Here is an 18879-nt window from a genome sequence, read left to right as displayed (position 1 = left end):
ACAGATTCAATAAACACAGCTTTGAGAAATAAATGCGTATTTAAAAGCATTTGGCTAAGATTTTTGAGTAAAATACTTGATCAATAAATTGTGGAATATATACACATCAGTTACAGTTTATGAATCAGCGTTCAAACTACTAGTGCTTAGTATTTTTAAAACTGATTCTTAGTTTCAAGTAATTTCCAATGTATAATTTTGTTACGGGAGAGCAAAAGTGGTTTGGGACCGTTCATAAACTACGGAAATTTTTTTGTGGAAATGGAATCTGAACATACAAAAGAATTTTCATGATTTTGGGAAAAAACGAATTCTTATGGAAAGAGTTATTTTGGGGGTTAATAGTCTTATATGGCTATAAAAATTGTGGATTTTTTTTATGTAAGGCCTCAAAGATTATTTTGTTGAATATATTTTGGATAAATAAAAAATCTTAAATTTGTGAGAAACAAAAACAAACAGTATAAACGCAAAAAATGTAAAGAATTTTTTTTATTACCCCTGATAGATTCTCCATAATTTCGCTATATAAACGGGGTATTGCTTCTGCAGAAGGACCAAAAGCAACGTGTGGAAAAGAAAAGAACTGGTTTGCATCCTCTCTGATTGATATCAATACCAATTGTTTGTCATTTTATGATCACTTTCGTTGCACGTAAGTTTTTTTTTAAATTAACTCCCAGGCTAAACTGTTGGCTCTTTTATCAGACACTTGGAGAAGTAAAAGATATTCACACTTAAAAAAAAAAACATCGGACAACTTTACTAATAAAAGAAAAATCGAATTCACAAATTTTCATATAATACATTCAGCTGCAAAATTTGCTTCTTCTCTTTGGAATAATCATGATGACTCTTGTTTGACACGAGGTCCAACCGAAGTTTAGTGTATCTTTAAGCTAGTGAAGTTGTCATTACGTTATAATGCGAAACTGACTTACATTCTTTTTAACTATTTAAAATCTGTGTAATTATTTAGGAAATCATGATTTTAAAACCGAAATTGAATGACTCAAATAAAAGAATGCTCGTTCAACAAATGTTCGACAATACTCTTTTCAGAGCTATGGTATTTACAGGGTGTCCGCAAATTATCCGAACAGCAAAATATTGGAAAGATGATCTCGCATTGAAAACAATGAAAAATCAATGTCTATGTACCTTTTATAATATATCTATATGTTAACACAACATACAACTTTAAAAAATTTCGAAATAATTGCTTGCTACTGAGAAAGGCAAATTTAAATTTTTCGGAGACGTTTTTCTTGAGGGCCGCTAGTCATACTGGGGATGTGTTATTCCTAAAACCTAAAAGAGATGAATCCAAATGTCCTATTATTATTTGAAGTAATCTACAGGTTAGTGGCTTCAAGTTAGACTGGAAATAGAAAATTGTACGGTTCAAATCCAGTGAGTTGTATGGACATTTCTCTTCCGTCATAAAGCTCGGAAAACAGCTCCCTATCAGACACCTCAATACATTTGGGTTGGTTGTGCAATTATTTGAAATCGGAAATGTGTCAAACTTACTTCTTAAGAATGTAATAAGCCAATGTTTAAAACCATGCAAGAATATTGAATTTATTATGCTTGATTGTATAGAGCCATGTCTTCAAAGTTTGTACGGATAATTTGCGGACACCCTGTATCGACATTTAACTAAAAAAAATCCGGCATTGGTGCTTTTTATATGGCCGATACGGTTTGTAAGTCTATATTATGGTAATTTTGCAAGAAATCACGGTTTCGACACACAGTGTATAACAATCATCAATGACGTACAAATATATAAAAATATTATTAATAAATGCAAGAAGCCAATTCATCTCGCAGCACTCACCGCTATATCTTCTGATTGTTCCCAAAAGTAAACAGAGAAAACGAGAATTCTCCGAGAACCACTTCGTTGGAAGTTCATCATCATACGATCATGCTTGCTGATAACGTCAACCTAACGCTAGGTACATAGAGCGAGCGCAAGTCTTAAACGCGATTGTTGGTGCGCACGCGTATTCCATGCAATCACTTTTTGGCGCCTTACTGAAGCCCCAGTCTCGCTCGGTAGTTTGATTACGGCTGCCACTTCAGTTCTATTCAGTCCATCGGCCAGTTAAGATAGGTAGGTTCGGAGTTCCAACTCTTGCCGTGGCAAGTATTAAGCAATACTGGGGGGAAATCTACATAGTTTGCGTTAGCCTAGAACCGACACCTAGCAATTAGCAGAATAGTGAAACCAGATCCTTCTAGTGCGTGCATAAATAATGGGGATCGATAATTAGACAGAAGCGTGGGAATGCGAGCAGCTGTGCGACTTTCTGGAGCGGTCAAGCCCAGTGTAGATTTGAAGCGGTCCAAAGTGCTACGCAGTTCAAAGTTCAGACCTGTGACCGATACCGATGATATGAAAATTTTATTAAACCACGTTTGCCAAGTTAGTGGATAAGTTATCGCGAGTTGACACCATGGCACGGAAACAGAATTCAGGTCGTTTACCCTCGTCTATGATTGAACGACGGCGTTCTTCCAACAGCACGTAGTCCGTCAATGGCAGACTTGGTGACAGTTTGAGCTCTGCAAATCTTTCTTGAAGTCCACGACCAATCGGTGATTGCAAGTAACCGATTTCGTCGTAATCATCAATTCGAGTGGTCTGAACGCGAAGACTGATAATTTAAACAGGCAATATGTATGCGCAAGCGTCATCAAGAGAAGTGCGGTACTCAATGAGCAACTACAACATAGTGGAACAATTCTTTGGAAGTGAAACGGTCAAGATCGCGATAAATGGGCTAATTGGGTGATTTAGTGGACAAAATTAGGTGCCAGTTGTATTTGTTGCTGGGGTTGATTTTTTTGCAAAATATCATATGCTTAACGAAATAAGCGATTGCATATAATAAAGTTTAGCGCTTGATTAGAGCTAATAAGTATTTGTCGTCGCATCTAATTCATTAAAACGGTGTCAATACAAAAAAACCATAGACCATAGACGATAAGGCTTACTTTCTCTATACCTATTATATAAATTTTTAACAAACGGAAAATGTTATAAATTTTCAAGACTTCCGAAAAAGCATTTGGGGATGTCGAGATTTTTTTTAAAGGAATTGTTGAGTTTTCCAGAAAATCTCGTGAGGGTTCGTAATACAATTTCTGACGAGAGTTCTGAAGAAAATTCCAGACACAATTTTGTTATGAATTTTACGTTACGAAAATACACCACGATTTGGACTCATGATATCATGAGACAGATTCATGAATTAAATGCTCAAAATCATGACTCGTGCATCCCTTTACCACATAACATTAGTGGAATTCTAGCTCAATAAGTGGTAGGTGCATTTGGGGTAATATGCACCCCTGGAGAAAAACAACTTTTTTTTTGGTTTTTATGAATGTTTTAGAAAAATTGGGATTTTTTCCTTGGAATTGCTCTTGTGAAATCATATGTTGAGGATCCCTATTATCAGTCTCTGATGAAACTAGTCCCCTAATTACTTCACAAATACCATAAAACAGCACCGTGGGTCATTTTGACTCAAGGGTACATATTATCCCGGATTCCCTTACCCACTTTAATATTTGCATGCCGGTATAAGGTCATCGAAATGTCAAAAGAGGTATACCACCAATACATTAATAGACATTGTATTGAAATTAAAAAATATGTTTGTAACAACTTAAAAATTAGGTTTTTGCTAATCATGTTTTTAGCATAAAGTATTTTTTATGTGAATGGAAAGATTTTGGAAAACAAAAGCTCTTTCGCGTTATGAAATAGGAACTATTTTGACAGGAAATAATATTTTCGAAGAGATCACATTCTGTTGTGATGAAATATTAATATTGGAGAAAATGACAGAAAACTATTATATTCTATGAAAAAATAAATATGTGTTTTGTCTTCAGACAATGTTGCTTCAATGTTGTCGAACGACCCCGATCTTATTGTTCGCAATCTTTGCATCAATTGGTCTACTGCTTGAATCATATGGTTTTTGTTTACCATTGGCTACGACAGTACGATGTCTTTTATACTAGATCAGCAGATAGTTTTCAACTCGCTTTCACTTCTAAGTTCCACATATGTTACGTGCCTTTACGATAAACTAAATAAAATACAATAATACCAAAACGGGATTCGAACCTTGCTCATGCACTTCGTCAATCTCAGCCTCCAGCTGTTCTGCTAGTTCGCTGTTGGAGTTTAATGTCGTCAAAAACGCTGCTCACTACGACATTTCTACGGTGTCTCTGCGACTCCTCGTTTTGCCTAATTGGCGGTTGAAGATCTTGCCGGGGCTTTGGACAGCTTTCTGTGCGACGACGCATACTTTCCTTGGGTTGGTTCTACGACGTCTCGTTCTCCGCTGCTGCTGTTTGAGCTCTCCTGGTTGACCAGTTGGATGCCGAGGTCGGCCCAGTGATTTCGATTGGAGGATGACTTCCGGTTCATCTAGATCTATCCTACTACAACGAAGTAGGTTCCGGTAGATCTATTCTACTACAACGAAGCTTTCCCCGGTGGCGGAAGATCTCCCGAACCGATGCTATCCGGGCAGATGCCGAGGTCGATCCTGCAATTTCGGCGGAGGGAATCTTCCGGTTCACAGGTGCTCCGACGATCATTTGCCGGTGCAACAACGCGATCTACTCAACTAGTTCCCGGCGGTGGCCTTAGCCTACTCCGAAGCTGGCCGGGCAGATGCCGAGTTCGGTCCTGCAATCACGGTGGAGGGACATTTCCGGTTCACAGGCGTCCCGACGACCATTTGCCGGTGCTGTTTCGCGAGCTACTCAGATAGATCCCTTTCGGTGGACTCAGCCTACTCCGACTCGACGTTGATCGGCCAAGTGCCAGAGTTGGTTCTGCAATTTCGGTTGGAGGATGACTTCCTGTTAGCAGGCGCCCAGACGAATTTTAACCGATACTACGTTACGCGCGCTCTACTCGGTCTAGTCCCCGACGGAGGATCTAGCCTTCTCCGATCGTGACCCGGAGCTCTCTGGTTTTCACGCCATCTCCTTGGCAGCAACGATATAATCATGCTTTCATGCTGGCACATGTTCTGCACGATGTTGTCCGGATTTAGGACGCTGGCGGTTTCTGGCATCATCTCGCGTCGTATATCCCTGAACCGAGGGCAGTCTTATATAACATGCTCCGGGGTCTTCTTGATATTTGGGCAGGCCGGGCAATGTGGAGACTCTGCGTGTCCGAATCTGTGCAGATATTTCCGGAAGCATCCATGGCCTGGCAAAAACTGAGTCAGGAAGAAGTAAACTTCAATTGACATCCATTCCAGGTTTGTGTCGTAAACCAGTACCCGGTTCTGAAAGTAACTTTGCAGAACTTTACACAGATATTCGGGAACTCGCATTCTGTGTAGGGCTGCGGCCTCACAACTGGCACTGTTGAACGCGTTCTTGACGTCTATTGTTACCACTGCGCAGTATCGATTGGCTCTCCTCTTCTGCTTGGACGCTTTCTCCGCGCACGCGATGACTGCCCGAATAGCATCCACCGTCGAAGTCTTTTTACGGAATCCGAACTGCCTTTCTACAATCCGTTCTCGCCTTCCGCGTAGATCATCAGCCTGCCGAGGATGACCATCTCCAGAAGTTTACCAAGAGTATCCAGCAAGCATATTGGTCTATATGAAGCAGGACATCCTAGCGGTTTTCTCGGTTCTGGCAGCAAACCCAGCTTCTGCACCTTCCATCTGTCTGGGAAGCAGCCTTCCGCTAGACACTTCTGCAACGCTGTCCCTAATATGTCTGGGAATGCCAAGATTGCTGCCCTTGGCGCTATGCTAGAGATACCATTTGGACCGGAAGCTTTGTTCAGCTTCAATGTTTTCGCAACCGTTATCAGCTCGGCGTTAGAAACTTGGATACGGCATTTTCTTCATCTACGTCAGCGAACGGTGTGGGCGGCTACGCGGTTGGAGCATGCGTAGGAAGGTACCGTCCACTATTGCCTTCAGTGTGTCGGGCAAATTTCAGCTGGGGTAACTGGGTCCTTGATCTTCGCCATCATTACTCGATAGGCGTTGCCCCAGGGCAATTGCGTCAGCTTCCCAGCACAACTCCTTGTAGCAGTTCGATTTACTCGTCGCTATCTCCCGTTTGAACGCTGCTCTGGCCAGTCGATAGATCACTTTACGCTCTTCCATGCTGGCTTCGGATCTAGCTCTCTGCACGTGTCTTCTGGCTCTTAAGCAGGCTCGCTTACTGCTCGGAGTGCTTCGACAAAAAGATCCTTGTCGAAATGCTTCGTCTTCCACCTTCGTTCTCCATTCCTTCTCTGCCATACTGCACAACCTCTCTGGCCAACGCATTAGTGGTTCGCTTGATGGTCACTGTGGGTGTTTTCTTCGCTAACTCTCCAGTTCAAATTGCTCTTTGGATTTCTATATTGATAGTTGTTTTCTAAAAAAAATGGGTGATTGCTCCAACGTCACAAATTTACGCAATCACTTCTAGGTTAGATAGAGTAACCTTTTCTAGTTGGAGACCATTAGAGCAATGTGGCAAGATTCCGTAGCATGAAACAAGTGTTGATGAAATATTATGATGAATGATGAAATGATATGAAATCTACTAGAACTTTCAACCAACCTAATAATAGCCATATAATGTATTCGAAACTAGAAATCTTTTAAAAAGTGGGTAATGATTTAAATGGATTATTTCATATTTTTCACAATCAATTTAATACGTAAGAGAAACCTGATGGTATTGAATTTACTCTAACCTGTTTTTCACTTAATTACACGTAAAACAATATACGATTCAGAAAATATTTTTTCTTTAGTTTTCTTAATAAACCTTGAAATTTAAAATTTTATTTTTAACTTGAAGAAAACCATAACCATTAATTTTATTTATAATTTAAGAAATCGATAACAGAATTCATAATAAAATAAAATTTTAGAATGACAGAGGTATTCGGTTCAAAATTAAAAGATCTCTCACCATTTCAAACATCTCTCAGAAATTATGTCAGGTTGTCCTGGGATATCAAGGAGTGTACATACTTATTAATACTTTTGCCATGAAAATAATAGGAATCCAAAAAGCTGCATGTGTTCCGTTTTGTGTCATTGCACAGTGAGAAAATCGGGCTCCAAAACGCGACTAAATGCAATATCTCAGCTGGGTAATGGTTTCAGGAAATGATTTAGACCATTCTAAATCGGAAAAAGGCTGCTGAATCGATTGGTGGCGGTCCCATTGACCGGAGACTTCGCCCTGGCCACCTAGAGCCCTGGCCACCATCCTGAGTTCCTTACGGCAAGTAGAATTATTGGAACTGATATAAACTGTCATGATTTCGTTTTGCTGCGGAACAGCACACGACAATATTCTTGCATGGCGGATTTAGTGATATGAATTATTGACCATTATGGCCATTTTACGGTTGCGGAACTAACCCGGAACATCCGTAAAATTGTAAATATTAAAAAAATATGTTCTGATAGTTCCTTTGTTTCTTGTTGGTTAGAAAGAAGTATTCTTACATTCCGTATTTAGTAATCTGAATGTTTGACCATTACGGTTATTTTATGGTTCCGGAACTAACCCGGAACATCCGTAAAATTGGAAATACTGAAAAAAACTGTTCTGATAGTTCCTTTGTCTCTTGTTTGTTAGAAAGAAGTATTTTTACAATTCTTATTTAGTAATCTGAATGTTTGACCATTACGGCCATTTTATGGTTCCGGAACTAACCCGGAACATCCGTAAAATTGGAAATATTGAAAAGAAAACATATGTTCTGATAGTTCTTTTATGTCTTGTTGATTAGAGATAAGTATTCTTACAAGTCGGATTTAGTAATCTGAATGTTTCACCATTATGACCATTTTATGGTTCCTGACTAACCCGGAACATCCGTAAAATTTTCTATATTGAAAAAAAACCTGATAACACATCTGTTCTTTGTTTAAAATTAAGTATTGTTACATATTGGAACCTGGAACATCTGTAAAATTTTCCATATTGCAAAAAAAAAACCTGAATGTTTAATCACTTTGATTATCTTATAATCCCGGAACATCCGTAAAATTAGCAATATTGAAAAAAAAAATGATCAACTTTGGTAAGCTAGATCTCAGTTATTTATGGACCTTTTTGAATGAAATTTTCACAGAACATCAAATATATCGTTATTCCAACATGCAATTTTGAATAAGTTTAACAATCACGAGTTTGAAAGTAATAGCAATTTTCCTAAAGACGAAAATTCAAAACTGTTACTGCATAAAGCAAAATCTACTTTGCTGCAGGTACCATAAAACTAATCCTTAAATTTATTTAGTTATGTCAACTATAAACAAAATGTCAAAAGTCTCTTCAGTTAAACGGTTATTGATATTGAACTCGTAATAGGAAAAACCACTGAAAAATATATGTAAATGCAAGAACTGTAAAAATTTCATTCAAATCGGTCCATAAATGACTCAGATCTAACCTCCTAAAGTTGACTATTTTGTATGGAAAATCGGAAATGTATGGAAATTTTGTATGGAAAGTTGCAAATGTTTTGTCCAAAACTGCATGTAAATGCACCTTTAAGCCCGATTTGCTGTTGAAAAGGAATCGCTCAAGGGATTTCTTGTCAATTCCTTGCAGAAATTTTCTACAGCGACTCTCGTTTTAACTGACACTTCTTTTCAACTGTAAAATGATGCTTTCTTGATCGATTCCTTCCAGGAATTTCCCATGCATCAAGATAGGCCAAGAAATTACTTGTCAGCAGCGAATCAGGCTTTATGTATCTTCCTTCTCATTGGAGATTTATCTGGCTTATAAGCGGTTTCTTCACCACCGCTTAGGCCTTAAACCTGGTTCAATCGTATGGGTAAACGTGGTTTACAGCTTAAGCAAAGGTGAAGAAATCGGCCCTTAGCCAGATAGATCGTTTATAACACAATCAGTAGTAAAATTAAATAAGCATTGATCAGACATGGGAAAAAGCATGTCAACATGTCATTCTTTCTGCAGAACTTTTTTCATTTTACTAAAAGTCTTCATTTCTTTCTTTAGTGAATCTATATTAGTTTTTAATTGTATTTTTCTGCTTAATGGGAAGTATGCACTTCAACAGAAAAGTAAACGCCTATCTCGATGCGTGGGAAATTTCTTGCAAGGAATGCTCAAGAAAATCATTTTTCTTTGATCGCAGTACGCAGTTGAAAAGAAATGTTAATTCAAATGGAGCTCACTGCAGAAAAATTATTGACCATTTCTTCCGCAGAAATTTTTACTTTTCTTGAGCGGAACAGCATACCTAGCTTAACATGTAAAAAATTTGTGGTGTGCTTTTACCAGTTTCTGGTAAAGTTTTGATCTAAGCAAGCGATTTCATTAGCTTTTCGTGAATACTGGACTGTTCCGGAACCGTAAAATGGCCATAATGGTCAAACATTCAGATTACTAAATCCAACTTGCAAGAATACTTCCATCTTATCAACAAGACATAAAGGAACTATCAGAACATTTGTTTTCTTTTCAATACAGTAGTGACCCGATTTTGTCAGCCCCCGATTTTTTCAGCTTTTTGACCCGATTTTGTTAGCCTATTTTAAATTTGTCAAATAATTGTTATCGTCATGATTTACCACGTTTACATTAAAATTGATGATGATGTTTGATGTCATGCATGCATGAGCGTAGCCAGAGGGGGCAATGGCAGTGCCTTTTATTAAGTGTTAAAATCGATATTACCAAAATAAGGGAGGAGGGAGCCCCTGATAATAAAAAACTGGCTACGCCCATGTCCATCGCCATGCAACCATGTAACACGTCAAAATTTGAAAAACAGGTGCAAAATGAAATGACCCGATTTTGTCAGGTTCCCCATTTTGTCAGCCTAAAATTCATCGAGGGGACAAAATCGGATCCTTACTGTATTTCCAATTTTACGGATGCTCAGGATTAGTTCCGGAACCATAAAATGGCCGTAATGGTCAAACATTCAGATTACTAAAGAGTACCGTAAAACGGGGTAACTTTGATAGTTTTTTCGAAGAAAACTTGAATATTTTTGCATGTTGTTTCAAAGATTTACAATTTATGTTTTTAAAACAAGTACTGGCATCCTAGCTATCGATTACAGTCGATAAATTGGCAAAAGATTAATTTTTAATGGATGTATAATTTTTCATATAATCGAAAGTTGGTTTTCTGTTTTGGGGTAACTTTGATAATGGAGTATGATTCGAACAAAATTGAATGAATAACGAACATTTGTAGGGCATTGCATACCTCTAGGCGTTTAACGTTATATGGAAATTTCTGACTTAGATTACAAAAATGGTCCCAGTTTGTGAATATACTTTTCGCTAAGAGATTTGAGACCGTATTCAAGTTCTATGATAACTAGGCTATCAAAGATAAGTGGCCAACTATTCAAAACTACACCAAATAGTGATCGTAGAACAGATTGTTTGTAAGCGTTTTAAAAATGCTAAAATTGTGTAAATTTTTTAAATTCGTATAAAAAGCCTAAAATGTTCTTGATTTAAATGAAAATCGCTCTTACATGAAGTGTGATACTAATATTTTTTAGTTTCGCATTCGTTTTGCTTAACTGATTAACAGAAATTAAGATATTTCATTTAATATGCGGTGAGTTACGCACTATCAAAGTTACCCGCATTATCAAAGTTACCCCGTTTTACGGTACTTCTTTCTAACAAACTATCCGAACTTATTTTTTTACAATTTTACGGATGTTCCGGGTTTGTTCCGGAACTATAAAATGGTCATAATGGTCAAACATTCAGATTACTATCAGAACATTTTTTTTTCAATATTGCCAATTTTACGGATGTTCCGGGTTAGTTTCGGAACCATAAAACGGGTATAATGGTCAAACATACATATTACTAAATACAAATTGTAATACTTCTTTCTAACCAACAAGAGACAAAGGAACTATCAGAACATATTTTTTTAATATTTACAATTTTACGGATGTTCCGGGTTAGTTCCGGAACCGTTAAATGGCCATAATGGTTAAACATTCAGATTACTAAATTCGACTTGTAAGAATACTTCTCTCTTATCAACAAGACATAAAGGAATTATCAGAACATTTGTTTTCTTTTCAATATTTCCAATTTTACGGATGTTCCGGGTTAGTTCCGGAACCATAAAATGGCCGTAATGGTCAAACATTCAGATTACTAAATACGAATTGTAAGAGTACTTCTTTCTAATCAACAAGAGACAAAGGAACCATCAGAACATTTTTTTTTTTTCATTATTGCCAATTTTACGGATGTTCCGGATTAGTTCCGGAACCATGAAATGGCCATTATGGTCAATAATTCATATCACTAAATCCGCCATGCAAGAATATTGTCGTGTGCTGTTCCGCAGCAAAACGAAATCATGACAGTTTATATCAGTTCCAATAATTCTACTTGCCGTAAGGAATTCAGGATGGTACCAGGGCTCTAGGTGGCCAGGGCGAAGTCTCCGGTCAATGGGACCGCCACCAATCGATTCAGCAGCCTTTTTCCGATCTAGAATGGTCTAAATCATTTCCTGAAACCATTACCCAGCTGAGATATTGCATTTAGTCGCGTTTTGGAGCCCGATTTTCTCACTGTGCATTGGTATGTTTGTAATTTTATATTGCCTGCATATTTGCTGATACTGAAACCTTGAAATTCTGGTGCATTGTAAGAAATAATAGTAAATTTATTTTCTAGTAAGCCAGATTGATTCTTTGAGAATTTGAAATATAAAATTAGATGACACTGATAACTTCAAGGATGATTCAAATAATGCGGCATAAATTACGAGAATTATACGAGATTAAATCAGTTCAGCTTCTGCTAGTTTTGCTTTGAAGTTCGAATTACCATGTATTTCTGGTTTTCGCTCCATCAAGAGTTGAAACCAAAGTCACATGGGGCCAATGATTCTTTTACTACTTTCTTGCATGAGAAAACCGTTGGTAGGTGCATATGCCAGAGATCAACCATATAAAAATAAATATGACGTAAAACACATATGACGCAAATGATTGGATATGTTTAACAATTTCGTACTCTTGACATATCATCTTTCGGCATTAATAATGCATAAATATATCTCTCACAATAATGACGTAAATTGTCATTATTTTCCTGAGCTTATAATTTAAATTTGCACATCGTTCTGGAAAAGAGTCAACGCAATAGTTCCCGCTGTAAACTTTCCTCAGCATCATGCAAACCGTGATGACTAAGTTAAATCTCCATGCGATTTGTTAAAAAAATCCATATCGGTCCAAACCGTGCTTCATCAAATGTTTGTTTCGATAAGCACACACGCATCGCCCAGCAAGTTAAATTCGCAGTTCACGATGGGCAAAACATTTAACCGCCGTCGCTGGTGCACTTCACCTTCGGTAAACACAATCGTGCATATTAATAGCACTCTATCATATTTGAGCAAACAAGCCAACCCCCATTTGATCACTACCCCTCCCCTTAAATCACTTTTTCATACCGTCTGAGATTGAACAATCTACCTATAGGGAAAAAAAACTAAGAGACAACCTCATTATCAGTCACCGAGGCACGTTTATGATTCCCGCCAAAACGTTTCTAATCATGTTCACATATTACCTTAGGTAATGTGTCGCGCTCATCATTATCGTCATCCTTTTGTTCTTATCCAACCGATGCGCGATGCCCTTGGCAAGATAGCGAGATCCAATGGATCTTATCGACAACCGGTACTGATATGGTCGAAACAAAATTAGATATTCTAATCATATCGCAGGCAGTATCGCGACAATGAGTTCCGTCTGTGTTCTTCCGTAGTTGCAACAAGTTTGGTCGGTCAATTACCCACTTATGGAGGAACACGATTGCACTATGGGTCAGAAATCGATAATTCGCGACAAAAGTCCAAAAGCTAAAAAAAAAATAATAAAATAATTTTAAAGATGGATTTGTCATACTTGAGAACATGTGTGAGTCTACAAAAACAATTTTATTTGATTTTTTACAGAACTTAACAGCAATCTATGGATTTCGTTCAAACAAAATAAAACTTCATTTTCAATGTATTTTAAGGAAATTTGATATCTAATGAAAAATGTCCAGAATAACTATTTTGTAAACATTTTTGGAAAATAGTATTAGTGTGTTTCATATATCTGATGTTAAGGTAACGTACAGTATTGGACAATATATTTGCAACTTTTTTTGTGGTTTTCCATAAAAAAAGGTCAATTTTGGAGGTTCTGATTTATTTATTTGCCGATTTTAATGACATTTTTACAGTTCTTCGGACATAACTTGAATTTCTACAAATATTGTTGAGTTATTTTATTCCACCACGGGTTCTAATACAACAACGGTTTGATAAATACTGATAGTTGATATGACTTTGAAAAAAATCCATTTCTGGCCCACAGTAGATTGAATGGTGGCGTGGTTCGTGAAGTACTTTTTTGCACTGACCATTCAATGCGATTGGTTTACGGTTCTAGACGTTTCAAATTGGTTGGTTTGCATTCCGGTCTTAGAAATCGCCAATGAGCAGCTTTCAGAAAGCTTGTCTTGCTTCGCGCAGCGAGCGTCATCTTCAATCAAGGACAAATTAAGTGCTGGATCAGGGCGGATAAATAACTCAATAGGTTGATGCTTTTTTGTTACAAGAGATATTAATGTATCAGCAAGGTGCGAGAAAACCAACATCATTGGCGTGTTCAATGACGTTGAAAATTTATGATGTGTGAAAATGATCGTTAGGCTTTTTAATGACGCGATAAGTCATTGACGCACGTGGGCAACATTTAGGGTGTTGTGTGTAATTGTTTAAGATGCGATATACGATTAATAACTCGTACACTTCATAAGGTAATTGAAATACTTAGGCGATACCCATTGGCGTAGCTAGGATTTTTTTTTCTGGAGGGGGACCTGGGGGGCCAGTAAATTCTTATTTTATGGAAGCAATGTCGGTCGTAATAATCACGATTTCGTGGTTTGCATAGATTTGTAGTGATTTTATTTGTTTGTGATTTTGTCTTACATCTCTGTACAACAGCAATATTTGTAATTTAAAATATTCATTACGGAAAAAAATATTAATATCTTTATATAACCTCGGGCTTCAACGAGCGTGGCTCATCTCTTCAGAACTATGGACACTATTTATTACATGAAAAGTGCTAGTAGAGTAAAAAAAAATTTCTCAGAAGAATTCACAAGGAATATCCCATGCGATTCTTCCATGAAATTTTCTGGGTATTCAACCATATGCTTTGAAGAGATTTCTCTGAGAATCCCCTTTGGGAGTTCTTTATGAGATATTTCCATACTTTTTCAGTGAGTTCCTCTTGAGATTCGCACAGAAAATCATTTAAACTAATTCTTTGGTTGATTATCAACAGATTTTTCTGGAGTTTTGCTTGGCTATCTGATCTCACTACAGCTTTTTCTGCGAAAAAAATGCAGAGAAATCTGAGTTTTTCCTTTATTGAACTATTCCAAGTTCTCTTCAAGAAAAAGCACTAGAAATTTTATGAGTCTCGCCAGAATTACCTCCAGGAGTGATTTTTTGTTGCAAATTCTTCACAAAGTTCATAAAAAAAAACTTCCAATACTGTCAGTGTTTGGATTTTGATCCGAATAAGCCAATCGAACCATATTCGGAGAGGGTAACAGTTCGTGAACCATAAAAGTTCGTGGCACATCGCAATCGGAGAGCTGAATTTTGCCAATCACTCTATTGCTTGGTACGTGGCGAGAGAGCGTTCAAGAGCAGCAACTCACACAGACTATAACGGTATCGAGCCATTCGGGAAATTAATGTTTTGCATAAAGTTGGTAATAACCTTCATATTTTCTGGTAAAGCATCCTCAAACAACTTGATTCTAATCTATTGGATAATCGAACACCCTTTTGGTAGCATACAGCTTTTGACACACAGTGATCGGCGCCTAGGGTTGTGTGTGTTGGTCTTTTTTCCTTTCATGGCTCGTTACATTTCACGAATGATAAATGTCACGCGTATTGTGTGAATGCAGGCGGATAAATGGGATGAAATTATGGCTCATGTATCAATGATCGTTGAATTTTCAAAGTCTGAACACTGTTTTCGATGTTCTTCCTAAAGCTTCCCTTCTGATTTTTCTCATAATTTATTTAAAGAATGCTTTAAAACTTATCAGCTGATATAATCCAAGATTTCCTGCAAAAAATCATTAAATGATTACCCCCCAAAGAAATCGATAGACTTCCAATATTTCACTTTTTTTAGAAGCAATAACACATGATTCAATTGTTTTCAATGATTTCTCCGAGCAGTGCTCCGTAGATCCCTCAGCATTTTTTCACTGAAAAATCTTCAAGTGCTTCCTCATATGTGTAGATTCTTCTAAAAATCATTTTGTTGTTGCTCCCTTGCAGTTCTCCAAAAATATCCCGATAAAATGTTCCTAAAAAAATCTAGTCTAATGCATCCAGCTATTGTTTCAAACACTTCTGCGAAAATACTGCAAAACTTTCCGAGAAATTTATTTAAAGATTTACCCATGAAATATCACACTAGTATTCTTCAGGAAAATCTACCAGAGACTCATCCAAGTATTTTCAAGATATTTTTTTTGTAAGTAGCACTAGCGATTCTTCTGAGGATTTTAAAGGAAATTTTTCTACAGTGTCACTACAGAATTCTTCTTCTTATTGGCATTACGTCCTTACTGGGATAGAGCTTGCTTGTCAGCTTGGTGTTCAATGAGCACCTTCACAGTTATTAACTGCGAGCTTTCTTCGCCAAAGTTGCCATTTTTGCATTCGCATATCGTGTGGCACGATGATACTCTATGCCCAGGGAAGTCAAGGAAATTTCCATTACAAAAAGATCCTGGACCGACCTGGAATGGAACTTAGACATCTTCAGCATGGCTTTGTTTTGTAGCCGCGGACTGTAACCACTCGGCTAAGGAAGACCCCTACTACAGAATTAAACAATTAATTTTGAACTCTTTCAAAAATATCTCCAGAAATTCTAGCAGATCTTCTATAAAGTTTTAGATATTGCAAGAATAGCTTCTGAATTCCAAGGACTTAGCCGATAATGACAATGATAGATAATGATAAATGCAATTTCTCAAATAAAAACCTTGAATAAAACTGAATACTAAACGTGAAATCAAATATATTTCTCTTTTACAGTTGAAGCTCTCAATAACCCTTCAAAATGTCTCTGGATCAGGTAAGCATTTCCCTTACATTTTAACCGTTTAATTACACAAGTTTGACTTCCATTGCACCTTCATAATGGTGCGATGTTCTTCAATCTTTCGATTGAACAGTCATTCCATCCATAAACACTCATCCAGCACTGATAAGAAAAGTCCGTCGACCGTTCGAATTTTATAAGCACTCAACTAGCAGAATAAATGACTAAAAGTAAATCGACTGATAAGAAAGCCTCAAACAAATTTAAGCACCTCAACATGACTTTCCTCTATTACGAAACAATATCGCTTTTTGTGCAATTCTGATTAGCTCACGTAGACCATAAATCACACAACCTTTATCGCTAATGTACAAAATCAAACCCTCTTTTTTCACCCCCGTGTTGTCAACCGATTTCCCGCCAACCAGCAATTCAACGAAGCCGCCGAAAAGGTGAAGACCTTCACGAAACGGCCGTCGGACCAGGAACTGCTGGAGCTGTACGCCCTGTTCAAGCAGGCCTCCGTCGGGGACAACACCACCGAAAAGCCCGGCATGTTCGACCTGAAGGGCAAGGCCAAGTGGCAGGCGTGGTCGGACAAGAAAGGAACCAGCCAGGATGCGGCCAAGGAGGCGTACGTTAAGTTTGTCGAGGAACTGTCGGCCAAGTATCTGTGAATGCGAATCGAGGGATAGCACTGCGCGAGATGGGATATGTGTGGTGGATTTGAGTTGTAATTAACGATTTTTTTGCCTGTAGATTATTTAACAAGAGCTTTAAGTTTCGTTCAGTAACGTTGAAATTGTTGTAACAGGGGACATTTTGTGATGTAACAGTAAACGACGAAAGTTATCGATGTTGATCTCAGTATAGTTAGTTTAAAATCCGAACGCCCAAATATTTAGTGATAGGTACCTAAAGAATGTTCTGAATAAAAACATTGTTAATTGACAACAGACTGTACAAATCGTGGAAGACTGTACTGTCTGCTACCGGTTTTGATAAAACCAATATAAGGTGTGGCAAAAACGTTTGGGATTAACCCTTTTTGTTACATAAAGAATGAACAACAAAAGAAGCCTCACATCTACTCCTGATCACGTCGTTACAATTCCTAAAGATCGGAACGAATAATAGTTTAACGGGTATAGTATCCCTAAATGTGGGTCGCGATTTCCAAGGGGGCTGTCGTGAGCCAATATATGGAGGCCGCGAAAAAAAATATCAACTTTGTTGTCAAATAATTCATAGAAACTCGTCAATTTAGTAAGTAGTTAAAGTGCACTGCTGTGCCCGTTTGATTTCGGCAGGTTCGTTTTTGTAACAAGCTCGATAATTTTAATCTCGATGGTTCTGGTGGACTATGGAAATTCTCTGAAGACGAACCAGTTAGCTTAAAAAAATCTTGGTCGATCCAATGGTCGGATATCTATGTTTTTCAGTGTAATTTAAAAAAATCACACATTAAGGTACAAATTTGGTAAACAAAATTTACTTTTTTTGCGGAATATTTTTGAAGATATTAACTCATTGCCTTTCAAATTAATTATACAGAGATTTCCAATTGGTCGTGTAATCTCAGAGAAAAGGACAAAACATTTTCGTATGGTTCTAGGTGGTAATCCAAACTTTCGCATAGAAGTGCATGACACCTTTTAAAATAGAGGCGAGCATCTTATGGAAATATTCCTGACGAAAATCAAAGGAACACTGATTTTTTGTATCATCTTTTAAAAGCAACTTGGACAGAATCACTATATTCACTATAATCAAATCTTACTATTTCATTGTGAACATGTTTGACCTATTTTACTTATGGTAACATAGGCGATATTTTTCTCGGGCATTTGGAAGATGAATGGGATCTTTCAAGAAATTTATGCAGGGTTGAAACAGTTTATCAGAGGAGCTAGAAAGAACTCCTACAAGAATTTATAGAACAATTGTTAAAATTAACCCTAAGAAAAAATTCGTTTGATTTTTCTAAATAATTTACCAGGAGAATTCCAAGAAATAGTTGTCTCTCTTCACAAAGAAATTTATGGAATAATCCATTTAAAATTCTGGAACCATCCTTAATGTTTTTCATGGGAAAGTATTATTTCATGATAAGAGGTAGGATAGGATTTCATGATAAGAGGTAGGATAAATCCTCCTGAAGAAATCTGCTGAATTTGTAGAAATTCCTGAAGAAATATTTGGGATCTACTACGAAACTCCTGGAAGAATCTGATGATAATTTACTAAAGATTTCTAGAGGCGTCTTTAGAGGATTTCTTTGCAATTTCCTCGAAGAAATTCAAGTATCTTGAACATAACCCCACGGAAAATTCTCTTGATGAATTAAAAAATAATCAATGGAATTGTCTAGATATAATCTCTATAGAGATCTCTGAAGGTGATACAAAAAATAATCCAAGATTTAGATACAGCGTATACCGTAGATATAACGATAAATATTTGCTGAATTTCCTAACAAATCAAAAGTATTTTTGTTTGTTGAAATATTCTTCATGAATCCTAGATAGTGATCGTTAAATCAAAGAATCAGAGAAGTATTTGTGTGAACATGAGAATATAATCTCAAAAAACGTTCAAAATATTCAAGTATATTTACTTAACACTTCAGTCGTCGCGCGGTTGTATTTTGTACAACACCGCTGAAAAAACCTCGC

General features: G+C 37.2%; 1 protein-coding gene across 1 annotated transcript; it reads left to right on the top strand.

The window, feature by feature from the left end:
• The first annotated feature begins 1983 nt into the window (after positions 1-1983).
• On the top strand, positions 1984-17066 carry LOC5571685 (acyl-CoA-binding protein homolog). Its single transcript, XM_001659771.2, has 3 exons — positions 1984-2122; positions 16198-16237; positions 16633-17066. The coding sequence occupies exons 2-3, from the start codon at positions 16223-16225 to the stop codon at positions 16879-16881; spliced, it is 264 nt and encodes an 87-aa protein (XP_001659821.1). The 5' UTR covers positions 1984-2122; positions 16198-16222; the 3' UTR covers positions 16882-17066.
• The last annotated feature ends 1813 nt before the right edge of the window (positions 17067-18879 follow it).

Source organism: Aedes aegypti, chromosome 2 (genome assembly GCF_002204515.2).
Source record: "Aedes aegypti strain LVP_AGWG chromosome 2, AaegL5.0 Primary Assembly, whole genome shotgun sequence".
Taxonomy (NCBI): Eukaryota; Metazoa; Arthropoda; class Insecta; order Diptera; family Culicidae; genus Aedes; species Aedes aegypti.
This window is presented reverse-complemented; position numbering and strand designations above follow the sequence as displayed.